The sequence below is a fragment of the Sus scrofa genome, chromosome 4 (assembly GCF_054392235.1).
Source record: "Sus scrofa isolate SSC_HxYL_T2T_F1_AM1 chromosome 4, Sscrofa_HxYL_maternal_Yorkshire_Landrace_v2.0, whole genome shotgun sequence".
Classification (NCBI taxonomy): Eukaryota; Metazoa; Chordata; class Mammalia; order Artiodactyla; family Suidae; genus Sus; species Sus scrofa.
The window spans coordinates 104,344,783-104,366,977 of NC_139386.1; the positions used below are offsets into that span (position 1 = coordinate 104,344,783).

The 22,195-nt window shown below is 38.6% G+C and overlaps 2 protein-coding genes across 8 annotated transcripts in view; one reads left to right on the top strand and one right to left on the bottom strand.

Moving 5' to 3' along the window:
- PDZK1 (PDZ domain containing 1) overlaps positions 1-1,506 on the top strand; it is a 65,821-nt gene extending 64,315 nt beyond the window's left edge. For all 5 annotated transcript variants that reach the window (XM_085023117.1, XM_085023116.1, XM_021089948.2 and 2 more), the window contains one exon: positions 1,022-1,506. In XM_085023117.1, the coding sequence (XP_084879243.1) occupies positions 1,022-1,075 (54 nt within the window). In that variant the 3' untranslated portion in view covers positions 1,076-1,506. The remainder of the gene's footprint in view (positions 1-1,021) is intronic.
- Positions 1,507-1,993: 487 nt separating this feature from the next.
- GPHRA (golgi pH regulator A) overlaps positions 1,994-22,195 on the bottom strand; it is a 54,569-nt gene continuing 34,367 nt past the window's right edge. Inside the window, exons 9-14 of one of the 3 annotated variants that reach the window (XR_014844258.1) lie at positions 20,355-20,443; positions 19,319-19,411; positions 5,847-5,982; positions 4,021-4,110; positions 2,783-2,848; positions 1,994-2,637 (exon numbers count right to left, since the gene is read on the bottom strand). Coding sequence is in view for 2 of the 3 variants with exons in the window: in XM_003481473.5 (XP_003481521.3) it covers positions 2,431-2,637; positions 2,783-2,848; positions 4,021-4,110; positions 5,847-5,942; positions 19,319-19,411; positions 20,355-20,443 (641 nt within the window). In the remaining variant the exon portion in view is untranslated. The remainder of the gene's footprint in view (positions 2,638-2,782; positions 2,849-4,020; positions 4,111-5,846; positions 5,983-19,318; positions 19,412-20,354; positions 20,444-22,195) is intronic. The other 2 variants (XM_003481473.5, XM_085023120.1) reach the window with 2 other exon arrangements.

Below are 22,195 nucleotides of genomic sequence, written 5' to 3' on the forward strand. Positions count from 1 at the left end.
ATAGTAACGACCCTTGCCCCAGCAGTGACAACACAGGATCCTTAACCTGCCACGCTACCAGGGAAATCCCAAATACTCATTTTTTTTTTGTTTGTTTTTCTGCCTTTTCTAGGGCTGCTCCTGCGGCATATGGAGGTTCCCAGGCTAGGGGTCTAATCGGAGCTGTAGCCACAGGCCTACGCCATAGCCACAGCAACGTGAGATCCGAGCCACGTCAGCAACCTACACCACAGCTCACAGCAATGCTGGATCGCATTAGGAACCTCATGGTTCCTAATGGGTTTCGTTAACCACTGAGCCACAACGGGAACTCCCCAAATACTCATTTTTAATGAACACATGCTTAGTCTGTTTGGGCTGCTAAACAAAATATCATAGACTAGGTGGCTTATAAACAACAAGCATTTATTTCTCACAGTTCTGGAGACTGGGAAGTCCAAGATCATGGCACTGATAGATTCAGTGTCTGGTGAAGGTCTTCTCGCTTGCAGGCTCTTGACTTCTGGCTATGCCTTCACCTGGTAGCAGGGGCTAAGGGGTCTGGGAGGACTCTTTTATAAGGGCAGTAATCTCAGTCATGAGAGCTATGTCTTCACCTCCCAAAGGCCCAACCTCTTCATATCACTTTGCGGAACAGGATTTCAATTTATGCATTTTGGGGAGATACAAATATGCAGATCATAGCACACATGATAGCCACTGAACTTGTATTCTGGGTTGTTTCACAAAAAATGTATTCTAGGTATCTTTAAAAAATTCTATAATATCTCTATAGGAAGTTAATTATAGTACTATGCTAGTTTGGTAGAAAAGGCGTATGTGTATGTGAGTGTGTGTATAGACACACACACATTAAGAAATGTGTTAGTGTCAAACAAAGCCAAATGTAGAATTTGGGTCATCTGGCTTCTAGTGAGTGACTCTACTCCCTGACTTAAGCCATGCAACCCTGGAACAGATCATCCATTTCCTGATGTTCACACTCTTACCACTTATAGATCCTCTGTTTTCTTTTTCACAGGCCAACAGTACAGCCTCTCATTCTTCTTCCAATTCTGAAGATACAGAGATGTGATGAGAACAAGTAATGGCTTTGGCTGATAACCATTTCTGGGTATTTAATAGGAATCCTTTCCCAAGGAATGAGCTGCCACCAGTTTACTTTCTCTGTTAGAAAAGACTCCTCTGGAAACCAGTTCATCATATGTGATTGTCTTCTGCTGTCATCCATCTTAGGGGTGGCTACTGCACATAGCTTATTTATGGTCAGCTTAGGAAAAGTGAAGGCAGGAGCCAGATGCTTTTCACATAATCTCTTTCAAGCTTCAACTTAACTACATTTCTCTGTATGATGTTATCTCTTCTATAGGTTCTTAGAGCATCAAAGACAATTCATAAATCTGTATATGTGAGGGCTGCTAATTAAAGTTTCTGAACAGATAAGCCTTTTAAAATTATGCTTTTGTAAAAGAATGTTGTTGTTGCTAAAATAAATGGCATTAAAAATGTCTTTTTTTTTTTTTTGGTCTTTTTAGGGCCACACCCACATTAATTCCCAGGATAGGGGTTGAATCAGAGCTGCAGCTGCTTGTGTACGCCACAGCTCATGGCAACATCAGATCCTTTAACCCACTGAGAGGGGCCAGGGATCAAACCCGTGTCCTCAGAGAGTCTCTTATTCCAGTTAACAGTTACTCATTGTTTTATCCCACAGTACGAGGGGCAGATAAAAAGAAAAAATGAGATATCACCACTGACTTAAATTTAGAGTAATTCACAAATAATATGAAGTTGAGAGGAAATCAAGAAAAATGACATAGTCTGAAGTCTCTCTTGGCAGAACATTTCAGTTGTACACCATTTCTTCCCCAGAACAGATAATCTTTTGGTTATTTTCATGGGGCCAGGGTTGGGGAGGAGGGTCAGGATACCAACTCACCTTATACAAGCATAATACCAAGCTATCTTTGATAAAATGAAACTAAGGCCAAAGTATTACAACCTCTGATTTTAATGATAATCAATCTCAAGGGAAAGTCATAACCTTCTCCATGTGATCCTTGACTTAAACAGAAACCCTATGTTTCTGGCCCAGCTACCTGACATGTCTCTTACCCTAGAGTTCCAGTGTATTTTTTCCCTTTAGTTTCTCTGCTCTTTTCCACTCCTACCACCCAGCATGCTGCACCAGCCTCCGACCCAAACAGGTTGGCTGAGGACTAGCTTGAGTTACTCCTCTTTCTCATTTCCAGCTGATGCTACTCATGATCACAGTATCATCTGAGGAGGAAGGCGTAAACTGGAGGTAAGATATGCTACCACAGCATATTGTTTAAAAAATATTAAGTCCTGGTCCCCCCCTCCATTTTTTCCCTCTTATATCCAAATTCTGGCATCAGTGGCCTGCAGCAGTCTGTAATAGGCATGAGTTCAAGGTGCCATATGCTTCTCTGGTGCCTGTTTGTGAGCCAAATAGAGGAAAAGTATGCTGGAAAGAGCACTGACCAGGAAGATCACATCAAACCAACGGTGATAGAAGTTGAACTGCAGCTCTCCAAGGACTTCGGTGACTATGGTGCGGTACTCCAGGGGCATGCTCATTCGGATCAGTAGCACCGAGGAGACGAAATACATGCCCTGTAAGTCCAATTAATCCAGAAGTCACTTTGAATGCAGCGACACACAAGTCAAAGGAAATTGATAAATAAGGAAATATTTAAAAGGATAAAACACATTTCTGGTATTTTACAGCTGTAAACATAAAGCTAGTTCATAAACTCACCATTATCTGTGCTAATAGCAGGACAATGACATTGGAGGACTTACTGCTGGAGATGGCATAAAAGAACTAGAAAGGGAGGAGAGGTGGATTTATACAGATTCCTGTGTCAAAAACATTACATAGTACGGTTAACATTTAACAGTGTCTCTTCTATGCCACAATCCTGCATAGAACCATTCAGATGATTAAAGCTATAAATAAGAGATTTAACTAGATTGCCCTGAAACGATCCACGTATAGTTTTCCCATACGGGTAGTTGGCGGTTTTAAGTATTATAACATGAAAGGAATCCAACTGCTATCAAACTTTTTAGAAACTATGTGATACGTAAGACTTTATCACCATTATAACACATTAAAACAAATTACCCTGGGCCACTCTAAGCCTTTGTAATTGTTATTAGGCTCCTGAGCTCTTTCTAAAATTGTGCTAGATGCTTAGAGATCCCCTCTCCCCTCCCAGCCTCTTTTCTCCTTTCATTCGAACACCACTTGGATCTTGAAATCCTTACCTCTTCTACCAGAGAGGATTTACTTTCCAGCTCCATGAAGCCTTCCTATGTTGACCAGAAAGCATTCTGCTGCTCCTACTTCCATATTCTCCTTACAAGCGACTCAACAATTATTCTTCTAATCTCAAATTCTATCTTATTTATTTATTTATTTATTTATTTTTAGCTATTTCTTGGGCCGCTCCCGCGGCATATGGAGGTTCCCAGGCTAGGGGTCAAATCGGAGCCGTAGCCACCGGTCTACGCCAGAGCCACAGCAACGCGGGATCCGAGCTGCGTCTGCAACCTACACCACAGCTCACGGCAACGCCGGATCATTAACCCACTGAGCAAGGACAGGGACCGAACCCGCAACCTCATGGTTCCCAGTCGGATTTGTTAACCATTGCACCACGACGGGAACTCCTATCTCATTTATTTATTATAGATATCTGCTCAGTACCTACTATGTACCAAGTTCTGTTCTAGTTGCTGGTGACATAATCAGTGAGCGAAGCAAACTGTGATCTCACTCTATGACTTTTGGCAAATGTACTTATCTAATCGGTGTATGATGTAAATACATCATCAATTTGTGTATTAGTTTAAATTTTTCTTTTATTCAGTTTTATGTCTTTTAAATATCTGTGTCTGCTAAGATCTCAGAAGGCAGAAATCTTTATTAGGTAAAATGATCTTGTAGTGCCACGTGTAATAAGTACTTTTAAGTTCTGTGATACAACATACCTTGGTAAGAGTGATCAACAATCCTCTGATTGATGTGACGATGATTATTCCAACTAGAATGAAGGAAATGTGTTGGGACCAGAACTTCACCTGTCATTATATTAATAAGAAAAACATTTGTTAAATCTCTGTTGAGAGAGATGTGAATATGAAGAAGATGCATTCCGATTGCTTATGTGACGGTGAGTAGGAACTTCATTAAGCCCTACGTGATTTAAAAAAATTTTTAGGGAGGGAGGAAGGTGAGTAAGTGGCAATGAAAAGACCTATAGCCAGACTGCAAAGGATATCTTGATTAGCAGACTTAACACTAATAAATCAGAAGACACAGAGCTAATGACATAGGTTCAAGTGAAAATCATGAATTAAAAGGAAACTAAATAGCAGCCTGATAATGTTTAATATTTGTGAATGACAGTCCTCTAAACACCCAAAACTTTAAGGAAACTTTCTTTTTATAAAATCTATAGACATTCTCAGCTACAATCTAGGAAATAGCTGAATTTCATTTGAATCACAAGAGGATACCCTGTATCCTCCTGGATTACTTCAGAGTGAGAGGCAGCTGTGATACCCTGTGCTTGATTCAGGGCTGAAAAGCATCTTAGGGGGAGCTGTATTGGTAACATCTAAGAGATGTTATTCAGAATGATGAAACATGGAGTATGCAGATGAGCAATAGATGGAGTACATATCCATACACAGCAACTAGCCTTGGAAAGCACTGATAAGGAGGGGCATTTCTAAAAATTCACCCCAGTAAAAAATTTAAAAGAGGAAAACATACGTAACGATAGTAGAACATACTTTACCATATAGTTTATATACTACTTTAAGGAGAGACACCATGCTCCTTCACATGAAAAAGGATACACGACTGATCTGTCATCAGAAAGTGTGTGCTTTGAGCTGTTTCTCAAGGACTGGAGCTCAATTTGCTCTGGTGTATTTTCATTTTATCCAGCTACCAGGGGATGTCCAGCTGAGGTGAATGGCTGAGGGTAGCATGAAGTCTGTGGCCAGGATCATAGCATAGCTAAATGCCTTATAAGAACTAAAAACATGACATTGGTCTTATTATCGAAGTGCCAATCAGCTAGAATCATTGGCCATATACCTAGAAAAGACACTATTCTACAAACAAAAACATTAAACTTAAATTGGGGAGTTCCCTTGCGGCTCAGTGGGTTAAGGGTCTGGTGTTGTCACTGTTATGGCTCTGGTTACAGCTTTGGTTCAATCCCTGGCCTGGGAAATTCCACATGCTGTGGGTGTGGCCAAAAAAATGGGACAAAAGTGTGTTTAATAACAGAGGTATCATAAAACAGGTAGAACGATGATTTAAAAAAAGACTTTGTACACAGATGACAGTTACCATTTTTAGCTCAAAGTTCACAGGAATTGATAGATAATTTTTTACAGCAGGAATCATTTCAGTTCTAAGATGAAACACTAATTAGTAGTTATTCTTCTACCTGAAGAATCAAAAGTGAGCTATGTGTTTGAAGATGTCATCAAGTATCACAGAGAGAAGAATTCGAATATTTGGTGGGGAAAAGCTGGTGAGTAGTAGTCGCTACAGAGAAGTAGAGGAGGGATTATAGAAATAATCAGTATCCATATCAATAATAACTGTCAGTCATTACTTAGGGTTTTATGCCCTTTATAAATCTGCCACATGAATATGCCAAAATATACAGCAGAGTGAGAAGAACAAAAGCAGAAACAAGTATCTAAGGTAAGGAGTTGGAATTTAAAGAACGGTAATTTATAGCAAATAAAATAGAAAGAAACATAACAAACTAGGATTTTGATACAACTCTTACATCAAATTGGATCCCCAGATAATTCACAGTGATTTCAATGCCTCTTGTGACTGGATCAGTTTTCCCAACTCGGTCAAAAACGATATTAATGGTTGCCTGTAGAGATACAGACCTTCACATTGGAGTATTTTAATCACTATTTCAAAAAAAAAAAAAGATTCAATATAATGACCAAAAGTATCTTACAGGTGGATATTCCTAAAAATGCAGTTCCACTCCCAATCCAAATCATATATAAGAAATTTATTTTTGCTTTTCACATATAGGCAAACCAAAGCCCCTGTCTATCCTATCTTTCTTTTCTGTAAATTGTAAAGGGGAATACAGCTATGACATATGCAGCTTAATTTATTAGGAGCCAGAAAAGCAACATTCTGGTAGACAAAGTCAGGGTAAGAGAATCAAGAAAGTCTAGGGTCATTCGTGTGATTATTTTCTGAAAGCTCTAAGAACAATCACTAAAACAACAAAAAGACAAGCCAACTAAGAACATCAAGTGGAATTATGAAAAACATCCAAATAATCCAAAAGAAGCCAGAAAAAAAGCAAAAAGGGGAAAAAAGAACACGAGACAAACAAAATCAATAGCAACATAACTGTTTTAAATCAAACAAAATCAATAGCAACATAACTGTTTCAATCCTATCAATAATTACATTAAACAGAAATGGTCTAAACCAGGGGTTGGCAAACTCTGCTACTGTCATGTGACAGTAGGTATGTGACAGTATGTAGATAAATGGGCTTAGCTGTGTTCCAATAAGACTTTTTAAATAAAAGCAGATGGTGGCAGGATTTGGCCTATGGGCTACAGATGGCTGACTCCTGGTCCAAGTATGCCAATAAAATGGCAGAGGCTGTCCAGATTAGATAAAAAATGCAAGTTGCTTCCAAGAAACCTACTTTAAATATAATAATACTAAATATATAAATATATATGGAGTTCCTGTCATGGCTCAGTGGTTAGTGAACCAAACTAGCAGCCACGAGGACACAGTTTGATCCCTGGCCTTGATCAGTGGGTTAAGGATCTGGCGTTGCCGTGAGCTGTGGTGTAGGTCGCAGACGTGGTTCAGATCCCAAGTTGCTGTGGCTATGGTGTAGGTCAGCGGCTACAGCTTCGATTAGACCCCTAGCCTGGGAACCTCCATGTGCCACAGGTGCAGCCCTAAAAAGACAAAAAGACCAGAAAAACAAAACAAAAACCTAAATATATAAATATATATATTTGATACAGATGGGTTAAACGTAAAAGTATGGAAAAAGATACATTATGCTAATACTAGACAAAAGAAAGCTGGGATGTCTATATTAATATCAGAGAAAGTAGATTTCATAGCAAAAAATACTGCCAGAGATTAAAAGGGTCATTTCATAATAATAAAAGAAGCATTTCAACAGGGGGGTACATAATGACCCTACATGTACATATGTGAAGCAAAAATTGAGAGAATTAAAAAAAAAGTAGACAAACCCATAGCAATAGGTGGATATTCAACACCCCACTCTCAGTAATTAAGCTCAGCAGGTTAAGAACCTGACTAGTATCCATGAGGACACAGGTCTGATCCCTGGCCTTGCTCAGCAGGTTAAGGATCCGGTATTGCTGTGGCTGTAGCGTAGAATGGTGGTTACAGATCTGGTTTGACTCCTAGCCTGGGAACTTCCATATACTGTGGATGCAGCCCTACAAAAAGACAAAAAAAATAGAGTAAAGAAAACTTTAACAGTACTATCAACCAACTTGACCCAACTGACACCTACAGACCATTCTGCCCAACAAGTGCAGAATATACACTCTACTCAAGGGCACATGGAACATTAAGCATGGTTGACCATGTTCTGGGCCAGAAAACAAGACTCAATTAACTTAAAAAGATTCAAACTAGGAGTTCTTGCCGTGGTTAAACAGGTTAGGGATCCAGTATTGTCTCTGCAGTGGCATGGGTTCAATCCCCAGCCTGGCATAGTGGGTTAAGGATCAGGCGTTGCTGCAGCTGTGGCTCAGATTCAGTCCCTGGCCCAGAAACTTTCATATGCTGAGGATGTGGCCAAAAAAAAAAAAAAAAAAAAAAAAAAAAATTCAAATCACACAAAGTATGTTTTCAGATCATATGGAATTAAATTAGAAAGCAATTATAGTAAGATATTCAGAAGATCCCCAAGTATTTTATAACATACTTCTAAATAATCCACAACTCAAAGAATAAAAAAGTAAATTAGAAAGTATTGAGGCTCATTTGCAAGTTCAGAAAGTTGCTAGGCAGCTGAAGATGCTAACTCGCTGGGTTTCAGTAAAAACTCAGGATTTGGGGACAGTAGAAATATTTTTAGGAAAAATCTAGGTTAACAGGCATTAATCCCTTCTGCAACAACCAGTGTGACACTATTTAAGCAGTCATTTAATGCAGTTGCCAGCATCCCCACCAGCAGGCAGTGTCCAGCTGAAGGCGGGAGCTAGGTTTTAGCCTGGAGGTTCTGGGGCTTAGCACAGTCTTGGATAAGATACTAAGGGAATGTACTAGAAAATGAGAAACCTGCAACACTGCCGAAGCATTTGAGTGCCTACTATGTTCCAAGCACCGAGCCACACTCTACCCACTCTACCGGAATTTATTTAATCCTCGCACAGCATAAAAGCACCTTGGAGATGGGATTAAGATGGCGGAATAGAAGGACTGGAGCTCAACTTCTCTCCTAAAAACAACAAAATTCACACCTAAAGACTGAGCAATCGTCAACCAAATGGACCGGAAACCTTAAAAAAGATACCCTACTCCAGAAGACAAAGAGGAGGCCACATCAAGAGGCAGGAGGGGCGATTTCGCGATATGAACAACCCCATACCTCCTGGGTGGGAAGCCCCACAGACTGGAAACTAACTGGTTCACAGAGACTCACCTACAGGAGTGAGAATTCTGAGCCACACATCAAACTCTCACGGGTGGGGAGCTGGCACAGGGAGAAAGAGCCCAGAGCATCTGGCATTGAAAACCATTGGGGCTTGTGCATAGGAGCTCCACGGGACTGGGGGAAATGGAGACCCCATTCTTAAAAGGTGCACACAGACTTTCATGTGCACTAGGTCCCAGCACAAAGCAAAGCCTCCATGGGAATCTGAGTCAAACCTGACTGCAGTGCTTGGAGGACATCCTGGGAAAACAGGGGTGAACATGGCTTGTTGTGAGGGAAGGACATTGAAAGCAAAGCTCTCAGGAATATTCAGCAGCAGTGCCTTTCTCTGGAGGTGGCCATTTTGGGAAAACCTGGCCCCACCCGTCAGCCAGCTGCTGAGAAGCCCCAGAGCAAACAACAACAAGCCTGTTTACTGAGAGGTGGGGTCACAGCCCCACCCCTCAGTAAACAGGCTACCTAAAGACCCCTCAGGCACACAGCTGCCTCTAATCCCATCCAGAGACTAAGCCCCACCTACCAGAGGGATAGGAATCAGCTCCACCTACCAGGGGGCAGGCATCAGCCCCTCCCATCAGGAAGCCTACACCAAGCCCCCATACTGACTTCAGCCACAAGGGGGCAGATATCAGAAGTAAGAGAGGCCACAACTATTATCTGTAAGAAGATCACCATACCAAAAACCTATAAAAATGAAAAGACAGAGAACTATAACTCAGATCAGGGAGAAAGGAAAAACCCCAGAAAAACAGCTTAGTGAGGAGGAGATTCTTAACCTCCAGGAAAAAGACTTTAGACTACTGGTGCTGAAGATGATGCAAGACATTGGAAATAAATGTCTGGAGGCAAAGACAGATAACTTCCAGGAAACACTGAGCAAAGAGATACAAGATATAAAACTTCAACAAGAAGAGATGCAAAATACAATACCTGAAATAAAAACTTCACTAGAAGCAGCTAACAGCAGAACACAGGAGGCAGAAGAACGAATAAGCGAGGTGGAGGACAGATTAGTGGAAATTACGGATGCAGAACAGAAAAGAGAAAAAAGACTGAAAAGAAATGAAGAGAGTCTCAGAGAACTCTGGGACAACGTTAAACACACCAACATCCGTATTATGGGGTGCCAGAAGGAGAAGAGAGAGAGAAGGAGACAGAAAAAATATTCCAAGAGATACTAGCCGAAAACTTCCCTATCATGGGGAAGGAATCACTCACTCAAATCCAGGAAGCACAACGAGTACCATATAAAATAAACCCAAGGAGGAACACCCTGAGACACATATTAATCAAACTGACCAACATTAAAGACAAAGAGAAAATCTTGAAAGCAGCTAGGGAAAAGAAACAAATCACATACAAGGGAACCCTGATAAGGTTATCGGCAGATTTTTCAACAGAAACTCTGCAGGCCAGAAGGGAGTGGCATGATATACTTCATGTGATGAAAGGAAAAAACCTCCAACCAAGATTACTCTACCCACCAAGGCTCTCATTCAGATGTGAAGGAGAAATCAAAACCTTCACAGATAAGCAAAAGCTGAGAGAATTCAGCAACACTAAACCAGCCTTACAACAAATACGAAAGGAACTTCTCTAGGCAGAAAAGAACAAGAGAAAAAGGAAAGGAAAAAGAGCAGCAAAAACAAATCCAAAGTAATTAATAAAATGGCAATAAGAACATACATATCAATAATTACCTTAAATGTTAATGGATTAAATGCCCCAATCAAAAGACATAGACTGGCTGAATGGATATGAAAACAAGACCCATGTATATGCTGTCTCCAAGAGACCCACTTCACTTCGAGGGACACATACAAATTGAAAGGGAGAGGATGGAAAAAATATTTCACGCAAACGGGGATGAAAAGAAAGCTGGAGTGGCAATACTCATATCAGACAAAATAGACTTTAAAATGAAGAATATTTTAAGGGACAAAGAAGGACATTATATAATGATCAAAGGATCAATCCAAGAAGATGATATAACAATTTTAAATATCTACACACCCAACACAGGTTCACCACAATATATAAGGCAACTGCTAACGACCTTAAAAGGACAATTTGACAATAACACAATAATAGTGGGGGATTTTAACACCCCACTTACAGCAATGGACAGATCAACCAGACAGAAAATCAATAAGGAAACACAGGCCCTGAATGACGCATTAAACCTGATGGACTTAATAGATATTTATAGCACATTCCATCCAAAAGCAACAGAATACACATTCTTCTCAAGTGCACATGGAACATTCTCTAAGAGTGATCACATCCTGGGCTACAAATCCAACCTTGGTAAGTTTAAGAAAATTGAAATCATATCAAGCATCTTTTCCAACCACAACGCCATACAACTGGAAATCAACAACAAGAAAAAAACTGCAAAAAACACAAACACGTGGAGATTAAACAACATGCTACTAAACAACAATGGATCACTGAAGAAATCAAAGAGCAAATTAAAAAATACCTGGCAGCAAATGACAACAAAGATGCGACACTCCAAAACCTATGGGATGCAGCAAAGGCCATTCTAAGAGGAAAGTTTATAGCAATACAAGCCCACCTCAGGAAACAAGAACAAGCTCAAATCAACAAGCTAACTTTACATCTAAAGCAGCTCGAGAGAGAAGAACAGACAGGACCTAAAGTTAGTAGAAGGAAAGAAATCATAAAGATCAGAGCAGAAATCAATGAAATAGAAACAAAGAAAACCACAGAAAAGATCAATGAAACGAAAAGCTGGTGCTTTGAAAAGATCAACAAAATTGATAAACCCCTAGCCAGACTTAGCAAGCAAAAAAAAGAGAGGACTCAAATCAATAAAATTAGAAATGAAGAAGGAGAAATAACAACGGACATCATAGAAATACAAAGGATCATAAGAGACTACGATACGCAACTATACGCCAATAAAATGGAAAACCTAGAAGAAATGGACAAATTCTTAGAAAAGTACAATCTTCCAAGATGAATTAGAAAAGATGAATGGACCAATCACAAGAACTGAAACTGAAACTGTGATGAAAAAACTTCCAACAAACAAAAGTCCAGAACCAGATGGCTTCACAGGCAAATTCTATCAAACATTTAGAGAAGAGCTAACACCTCTCCTTCTGAAACTATTTCAAAAAATTGCAGAGGAAGGGATACTCCCAAATTCATTCTATGAGGCCACCATCACCCTGGTACCAAAACCAGAGAAAGATACCACAAAAAAAGAAAACTACAGGCCAATTTCACTGATGAACATCGATGCAAAAATCCTCAACAAAATACCAGCAAACCGCATCCAACAATACATTAAAAGGATTGTACATCATGATCAAGTGGGATTTATCCCAGGGATGCAAGGGTTCTTCAATATCTGCAACTCCTTCAGTATGATACACCGCATTAACAAACTGAAGAATAAAAACCACATGATCCTCTCAATAGATGCAGAAAAAGCCTTGGACAAAATCCAACACCCATTTCTGATAAAAAACCTTCAGAAAGTGGGCATAGAGGGAACCTACCTCAACATGATAAAGGCCATATATGACAAACCCACAGCGAACATCATTCTCAATGGTGAAAAGCTGAAAGAATTCCCGCTGAGATCAGGAACAAGACAAGGATGTCTGCTCTCGCCACTACTCTTCAACATAGTTCTGGAAGTCCTAGCCACAGCAATCAGAGAAGTAAAAGACATAAGAGGAAGCAATCCAGATTGGAAAGGAAGAAGTAAAACTATCACTATTTGCAGATGACATGATACTATACCTAGAGAATCCTGAAGACACTACCAGAAAACTGCTAGAGCTCATCCACGAATATGGCAAAGTTGCAGGATACAAAATCAATATACAGAAATCAACGGCATTTCTATACACTAACAATGAAAGAGCAGAAAAAGAAATTAGGGAAGCAATCTCGTTTACCATCGCGTCCAAAAGAATAAAATACGTAGGAGTAAACCTACCTAAAGAGACAAAAGACCTGTACTCTGAAAACTCTAAGACCCTGAGGAAAGAAATCAAAGATGACACAAATAGATGGAAAGATATACCATGCTCGGGGATTGGAAGAGTTAATATTATCAAAATGACTATACTACGCAAGGCAATCTACAGATTCAGTGCAATCCCTATCAAATTACCAAGGACATTTTTCACAGAACTCGAACAAAATATTTTCAAGTTTGTTTGGAAGCACAACAGACCCAGAATAGCCAAAGACATCCTGAAAAAGAAAAATGGAACTGGAGGAATCAGGCTCCCGGACTTCAGATTATACTACAAAGCAACAGTCGTCAAAACTGCATGGTACTGGCACAAAGACAGACATATAGATCAGTGGAACAGGATAGAAAGCCCAGAATTAAACCCACCCACCTGCGGCCACCTCATCTATGACAAAGGAGGCAAGGATATACGATGGAGAAAGGACAGCTTGTTCAATACGTGGTGCTGGGAAAACTGGACAGCCACATGGAAAAGAAGGAAATTAGAACACTCCCTAACACCATACACAAAAATCAACTCCAAATGGACGAAAGACCTAGATATAAGACCAGACACTATCAAACTCTTAGAGGAAAACATAGGCCAAACCCTCTCTGACATAAACGACAGCAACATCTTCTCAGATCCACCTCTTAGAATATTGACAACAAAAACAAAAACAAACAAATGGGACCTAACCAAACTTCAAAGTTTCTGCACAGCAAAGGAAACCCTAAACAACACAAAAAGACAACCCACAGAATGGGAGAAAATCTCTGCAAGTGAATCAACTGAGAAGGGATTGATCTCCAAAATTTATCAACACCTTCTGCAGCTCCATACCAAAAAAACAAACAACCCCATCCAAAAATGGGCAGAAGATCTAAACAGACAGTTCTCCAAAGAAGACATACAGATGGCCGAGAAACACATGAAAAGATGTTCAACATCACTCATTATTAGAGAGATGCAAATCAAAACCACTCTGAGGCACCACCTTACACCAGCCAGAAGGGCCATCATCCAAAAGTCTACAAACAATAAGTGCTGGAGAGGGTGTGGAGAAAAAGGAACACTAGTACACTGTTGGTGGGATTGTAAATTGGTGCAACCACTGTGGAAAGCAGTATGGAGATTCCTCAGAAAACTAAACATAGAACTACCATTTGATCCAGCAATCCCACTCCTGGGCATCTACCCAGAGAAAACCATGACTTGCAAAGACACATGTACTCCAATGTTCATTGCAGCACTATTTTCAATAGCCAAGACGTGGAAACAACCTAAATGTCCATTGACAGAGGAGTGGATCCAGAAGATGTGGTACATATACACAATGGAGTATTACTCAGCCATTAAAAAGAACGAAATACCAGCATTCTTAGCAACATGGTAGGACCTAGAAACTATCATGCTAAGTGAAGTCAGCCGTACAATGAGACACCAACATCAAATGCTTTAACTGACATGTGGAATCTGAAAAAAGGACAGACTGAACTTCTTTGAAGAACAGATGCTGACCCACAGACGTTGAAAAACTTACGGTCTCCGGAGGAGACAGTTTGGGGGGGTGAGGGGATGTGTTTGGCTGTGGGATGGAAATCCTGTGAAATCAGATTGTTATGATCATTATACAACTACAGATGTGATAAATTCATTTGAGTAATAAAAAAACAAAAACAAAAAACGTAATAGGTAATCAAGACACAAAGTCTTACTTAATCTGATAGAGTCCTTCCCAGAAGACATGAAAATAAAATTTGATTAAAAAAAAAAGTATTGAAAATAAATGAAAACAATGTACCTCCTAGAAAAAAGACAATAAAGACACAAATAAACTAATGGGACCTAATTAAATTCAAAAGCTTCTGCACAGCAAAGGAAACTATTAAAAAACTGAAAAGACAATCCATAGAATGGGAGAAAATTTTTGCAAATGACTCAACTGACAAAGGTTTAATCTCCAAAATATACAAACAGTTCATTCAACTCAACAACAGCAAAGCAAACAACCCAACTGAAAAATGGGCAGAAGCCCTAAACAGAAAATTCACCAAAGAAGACATACAGATGGCCTGCGGGCACATGACAAAATGCTCGACATCACTAATTTTTAGAGAAATGCAAATCAAAACTACAATGAGGTACTACCTCACACCAGTTAGAATGGCCATCATTAACAAGTCAGCAAATAACAAATGCTGGAGAGGATGTGGAGAAAAGGGAACTTTTCTACATTGTTGGTGGGAATGTAAACTGATACAAATGCTCTGGAAAACAGTATGGAAATACCTCAGGAAACTAAATATTGAACTACCATATGACCCAGCAATCCCACTCCTGGGCTATATCCAGACAAAACTTTCATAGAAAAAGATACATGCACCAGTATGTTCATTATAGCACTATTCACAATAGCCAAGATATGGAAACAACCAGACTTGTGGTTGCCAAGGGGCAGTGGGATGGATGGGGAGTTTGGGCTTGGTAGATGTAAACTATTATATTTAGAATGGATAACCAATAAGGTTTACTGCAGGAATGTAAAGTCAGTTTAATATTTAAAAATTAATGTAATTAACTACTTAGCAGACTAAAAAAGAAAAACCATATGATCATCTCAGTAGGGGCAGAAAAAGCATTTGACAAAATCTAACAGGCTTTCATGATTAAAAACACTCAACAAACTATGAACAAAAGGAAATTCCTCAACCTGATAAAGGCATTCAGGAAAAAACAACAGCCAACGCCATATTTAAATGTGTAAGACTGGATGCTTTCCCCCTAAGATCAGGAACAAGATCAGGATGATGGCTCTATTTATCTCTGTACTGAAGGCTTTGGTCAGCACAGTAAGGCTAGAGAAGGAGAAGAACAAAGGTGGAATGGAATAGGATGGGAAGGGTAAGGGAAAGGAAGGTAAGGAAAGGAAAAAGGAAAAGAAAAGAAAGGAAGAGAAGAAATAAAAGGCATCTGGATTGGAAGAAGCAAAACAGTATTTGCAGACATCAGATTGTCTACATAGAAAAATCCTATAGAATTTATAAGAAGTTCCTAGAACATTTATTAAAAGGTGTTTAGCAAGGTTGTAGAATATAAGATCAATATATATGCATCTATTATATATCTATATACTAGCAACACTCAGAAATTGAAATTATAAAACATCTTCATTTGTAATAGAATCGAAATATATTAAATACTTCAGAGATAAATCTGACAAAAGATGTGAAAAACCTGTACACTAAAAATTATAAAACACTGGAGTTCCTGCCGTGGCTCAGTGGTTAATGAATCCGACTAGGAACCATGAGGTTGCGGGTTCGGTCCCTGGCCTTGCTCAGTGGGTTAAAGGGTCCGGCATTGCCATGAGCTGTGGTGTGGGCCACAGCTGTGGCTCGGATCTGGCATTGCTGTGGCTGTGGTGTAGGCCGGCAGCTGCATCTCCAATTGGACCCCTAGCCTGGGAACCTCCATATGCCACGGGAGCGGCCCTAGAAAAAGGCAAAAAGACAAAAAAAAAAAAAAAAAAGTATAAAACATTATTGAAACTAAAGAAGATCTAAATAAATTAAGAGATATGCCATGCTCATGGATTGGAAGGATCATTGTTAAGATGTCATTTCTCTTTAAACTGATCTGAAGATTCAGTGATATTCTAATACAAATTCCAACAGGCGTTTGTTTAGACATTACTAAGCTGATTCTAAAATTTACATGGAAATGCAAAGAACAGAGACTAGCCAAAATAAGTTTGAAAAAAGAAGAACAAAGTTGCAGAACTTATACTATCTGATTCCAAGACTTAGTATAAAGCTAGAATGATCAAGATGATGTGGTATTGGCATAAATAAAGGCGTGTCTATGTGTGTGTGTATAGAAGAATGGAGAGTACAGAAATAGACCCACACATATATGGTTAATTAATTTTTGATAAAATTGTAAAATCACCTCAATGGAGAAAGGATACTCTTTTCAACAAATGGTGCTAGAACACTTGGATATCTATATGAAAAAATTAAAAAATTAACTCAAGATGGATCATAGACCAAAATGTAAAACATAAAGCTAAAATTCTAGAAGAAAACATATGAATAAAATCTTTGTGACCCTAGGTTAGACAAAGCTTTCTTAGCTATAACACCAAAAGTATACTCGTAATGGGGAAAAAAAGATATATTGGACTCCTCAAAATTACTAACTTCTGGTGTTTGAAAGGTACTGCCAAGAGAATTCAAAGTCAAGCCACTGACCAGGAGAAAATATTTGAAAATCATGTATTTGATAAAAGGTTTCCAGAATATACCCTTAGATTAAAACAAAAAACAACTTAATTAAAAAATTGGCCAGTAGTTCCTATCATGGCTCAGCAGAAACAAATCTGATTAGTATCCATGAGGACACAAGTTTGAACCTTGGCCTTGCTCAGTGGGTTAAAAATCTGGCATTGTAGGGAGCTGTGGTGTATGTCGCAAACACGGCTTGGATCCTGCGTTGCTGCGGCTGTGGTGTAGTCAGCAGCTACAGCTTTGATTGGACCCCTAGCCTGAGAACCTCCATGTGCCAGGAGTGTGGCCCGAAAAAAAAAAAAAGCCCAAAATCTGAATAGGTACATCACCAAAGAGGATATAACGGTGACAAAAAAGCACATGAAAAGTTGCTCAACATCATTAGCCATTATGAAAATGCAAATTAAAATGATTTAATACCACTTCATATCTATTAAAATATTTAAAATTGACTGACTACATGTCTGAGTCTATTTCTATTTTGTAGATAGGTTCATCTGTGCCATAGTTTTGATTCCACATAAATGATATCATATGGTATTTGATTTCCTCTTTCTGACTTACTTCACTTGGTATTACAATCTCTAGTTGCATTAATTTGTTCTTTTTTTATAGCTGAGTAGTATTACATTGTATATACGTACCACTTCTTCTTAATCCATTCATCAACAGACTCATAGACAGAGAACAGACTTGTGGTTGCCAAGGGGGAGTGGGGAGGGAGTGGGATGGATGGGGAGTTTGGGCTTGGTAGATGTAAACTATTACATTTAGAATGGATAAGCAATGAGGTCTTACTGTATAACACAGGGAACTATATTCAATCTCTTGGGATAGAACATGATGGAAGATAGTATGAGAAAAAGAATGTATATATACGTATGATTGGGTCACTATGCTGTATAGCAGAAATTGGCACAATACTATAAATCAACTATAATAATAAAAAAAAGACTGACTACGAAATGTTGGCAAGGATATGGAATAACTGAAACTCTCAAATTCTGTAGGTGGGAATGTAAAATGGTACAACCTCTTTGGAAAAGTCTTGCCATTTCTTCAAAAGTTAAACATACATCTGCCATATGACCCGGACATTCTACACATGTTTTCTCCAAAGAGAGAAGAGAACATATATCCATATATAGACTAGTATACACATGTTTATAGCAGCTTTGTCATATCTCCAAATTGGAAAAAAAAACAAATATTGATCAGCAAGGGCCCAGATAAACAAATTGTGGCATTATCCATACAATGGAATACTACTCAGCAATAAAAAGAAATAGACATTACAAAAGGGGTCAAGGAAACTTTTGGAAATAACGGATGGATATATTCTCTATCTTGATGTGGTGATAGCTGTTGCATGGATATATCCAAATATAGAACTTTCCAAATCGTACACTTTAAATATGTACAGCTTACTGAATATCAATTACACCTTAATAAAGCTGTTAAAAAATGCTATGCTCTCTTAAAGCCTGCATCTCAGGAAAAATCTTTAGCAGCTTAGCTAACTGAATACACTATCATCATTTATCCTTTCCCACTGAATCAATCAAGATTTTAAAATGTCATCTGAATGGGTATTAGCATCAATTAGATCTGTTCAGTCCAGAATCCTCCATTCATCTACAATGATGAAAATTAACTAACAAGCTGACAAAGCTCCTCTTTGTGCAAACACAGCTCCAGTAGGAAAGCCACCAAACCAGAAAGTCAAATCAGCCTTTTCTTTAATCACACTGAAATCCATTAATACCTGCAGATGAGTCACAAGTAAAGATGAATAATGCAGTACATAAAATGCACATAAAGAAAAAGAGCCACAAAAGAATAAGAGCTATAAGCATAGATGATTAATTTATCTGTAGAAATATGTTTCAGAATTTACTTTTTAAGGTATATACAGATTATTTAAAAGGACAGGTGGTTTCTATTCTGAGCTGAAGGTAGGAGTTGTGCAATGTATAAATGGGTAATATGGAAAGCAGGGTGTAAAATAAGAAACTTCTACATTCACTTCATATATTTCATAATCTGAGAACATATTTATGGTTTTTGACAGAAGAAAAATGCAACCTCTCTTTTCTAGGTAAACTAAAAAGGAGGGGGGAAAATGAGGCTCAGAGATGTAAAAGATCACATTTTCTGTTGACTCAACTGGATTTGGAATTTAGTTCAATGTTTCAACCAAACCCAATTTTCTCCCTCTGCCTTTACCAGGGAAAGTCACCTAAACCTTGACAGTTAAAAATAATATACTTACCATAAAAATTTTCCAAACACAGTAAATAGAGAAAAAGTAACCCAGAAAATTAAAATATTTCCCTTTGAAAGTTTTGGAGTATTCTATTCTCTCCTGAGGGAAAGCAAACACAAAACATGGTTAGTCTCAGCAAAATATACATTTATGTTCCACAAAAATATTCCTGCCTCTGTGAATCACCATTCAGGCCGAATCAACAATTAAAGCCACACATGATTAATATTGAAATAATAGTTAAAAAGATAATAGTAACAGTATGGGCAATATTTATTGAACTATTACTTTAAGTCAGAAATTAGGACAAACACCTTACATGCATTATCTATTTTAAATTTCATAACAACTCTTATGAGATATGTTCTTTTAATTTTACAGATGAGACAACTGAGGCTTAGGGAGGTTAAATAACTTGCCTAAGGTCACCCAGCTAATGAATAGGGGAAGTTCGGCTCAGGTCTGTCTCCAAAGCCTATGTTAACCTCTCTTCTATATGGCTAGTTCTCTGAAGTGATCCTCAAAAGGGATTAAAATAGTTTGAACAACTTTAACAGATTTTGCATATTTAATTATATTGCATTTAAGGTGTAAATCGGAAAGTTACTTCTTATAGTTAGGTTCCTTCTTGATCTGGATCCTATAAAATAGGGCTAGACCATGGCAAATAGCTGTCTTCCTGCTCTTAAAATAATATTACTAACTTTTAGGAGACTATAAACAACAATCAGAGGGGCTACCATAGGAGCTACCCTCTAGATCCTGGATCATCGGTAGGAAGGGGTGTGTGTCACCTTCCTAGATGCTGAAAACCATCTTCTATCTCACTAATTTCTATTTTTGAGTGTTCCACTAAGGATTTTGCTACTAGTAGGAGCAACATCATGAAGAGTGCAGACATCTAATGCTTCATGGCTGATATTGAAGCTCATGAGGCGCCTCTTACACTGCCTGGCCATAGAGGATGCTAAAATGCTACTCAATCTCGTTTTCTCTTCAATCATATTGGTAAAAACCACACTTCAGTTTCCTTGCTCTGTACCTTGGTAGCATATAGATCAGCTGTTTCCAGAAAAAGCTGCCTGCTTAGTTCTTCCAAAGCATCCACTTCCTGTTGAATAAGAGTAAGATCTGGCACAAATGGGCATCAAGGTTCAAACCATACAGAAGTTTCAAGGAATAGCAATGAAGAAAGCGTATGCTTTCAGTTTCTTCTATAGTGAGTACGAACAACTGCTTATATTTTCAATTTCTTGCTTCATAGCTAGCAGTCAGAACAATTTTCCCAACCTCAGAAACAGCTGTACAAAAACTTTTCCATCAAGAGCATCTCCACCAAACACCTACCACTCAGTTTCTCACTAGCTCAAGTGACTCAGATAGATGGTTCTGTTTACTTTTGCTCTATTTAGTTAGATTAAGTCGAATGTAATCTTTGGAATCTCAAAAGGTTACATAGTAAGAAAAACACTTATAATACAGAAAAGTTTTCTCCTGAATTATCCGAATAAGTACCATGTTAAAAAAGGATAATGAGATAATTATTAAAAAAATGAAAAAATAATTAAAAGTTAAAAAAAAAGGATAATGTTTACTGAGTTCTAATGCAGGCTGGGATGTAGAGACATTACCTTCTTCAGTTCTTTACAAATATTATCTTCTATTATTCTCAAAACAATCCCATGAGATAGGTGTTACCCATTTTGCAGATAAGGAAAGTAAAGCTCAGAGAATCAAATGACTTGCTTAAAGTCACATAGCTAGCAGACATGAAAGCAAAGTCAGATCTGCCTTACTCCAAGGCCCGCTCTTTCCATTATGCTATGCCAATCTCTAATAACTCAGTAAAGTTGTGCAATTCTCTCCTTTGGGAAAAGGCTCAGAGGTTAAATAATCCTGATACTTCTGTTGACTTGACTTCTTATTGCTAAGATAGCTTAAATCTAAACTTTGGCTTCTATGGATTTTTAAGTAATAAAAAAAGTAAAGATAGCCACTTTTACAGAGTTCCCATTGTGGCTCAGTGGTAAAAAAATCCAACTAGTATCCATGAGAACACAGGTTCGATCCCTGGCCTTGCTCAGTGGGTTAAGGATATGGCATTGCTGTGAACTGTGGTGCAGCTTGGATCTGGCTTTGCTGTGGCTGTGGTATAGACTGGCAGCTGCTCTGATTTGACCCCTAGCCTTGGGAACTTCCATATGCTGCACATGTGGCCCTACAAAGACAAAAAAAAAAAAAAAAGCCACTTTTAAAACAGAAGCCTCGACGTTAATCCAAATCCTCCGTCCTCTCTGTGATTTTTCCCACTATTACCCAACTCAGCAAATGCCCTTCAGTTCCTTCTTCAGTAGTGGCTGCTGCTGGCATGGTGCAGGCCACTGAACAACAGGGTCTAACTAGTTACATGTCCGCCTCTCCCATGACTAGGCAGTAAGCTTCTTGAGGAGAGGCTATCCTCTGCGCATCATTTTAACTCTTAGCACTCTGCCTGGAAAAGAAGATGGGAAATAAATGTTTCCTGATTAAATGGATTTAAAGGAATCCTTTTTTTCCCTCTCCTGTAATTATCCTACTGTTTTTGGTCTAATTCCTACCTGCATTTGATACCAGAAAGATATGTCATAATTTATAGCAAGAACAGGTTACATTCTTTTCCTCCAAGTTAGCAAAAGGAAATTTGTACTTCCTCAGGCCAGAGAAGGAAGCAGGAATATGCTATCTCACCCCTAGTACCCTTAAATTTTGGCTTAATAGCCTGGGAGCCACAAAGACATTTGGTATTCAATATGGAAATCAGTTTAACACTGCAACCAGCCAGGTCAAGATGAATTCATTTATCCAATCTCCTTGATTCTTTAAACCAAAAAGTCTCTGGAGATA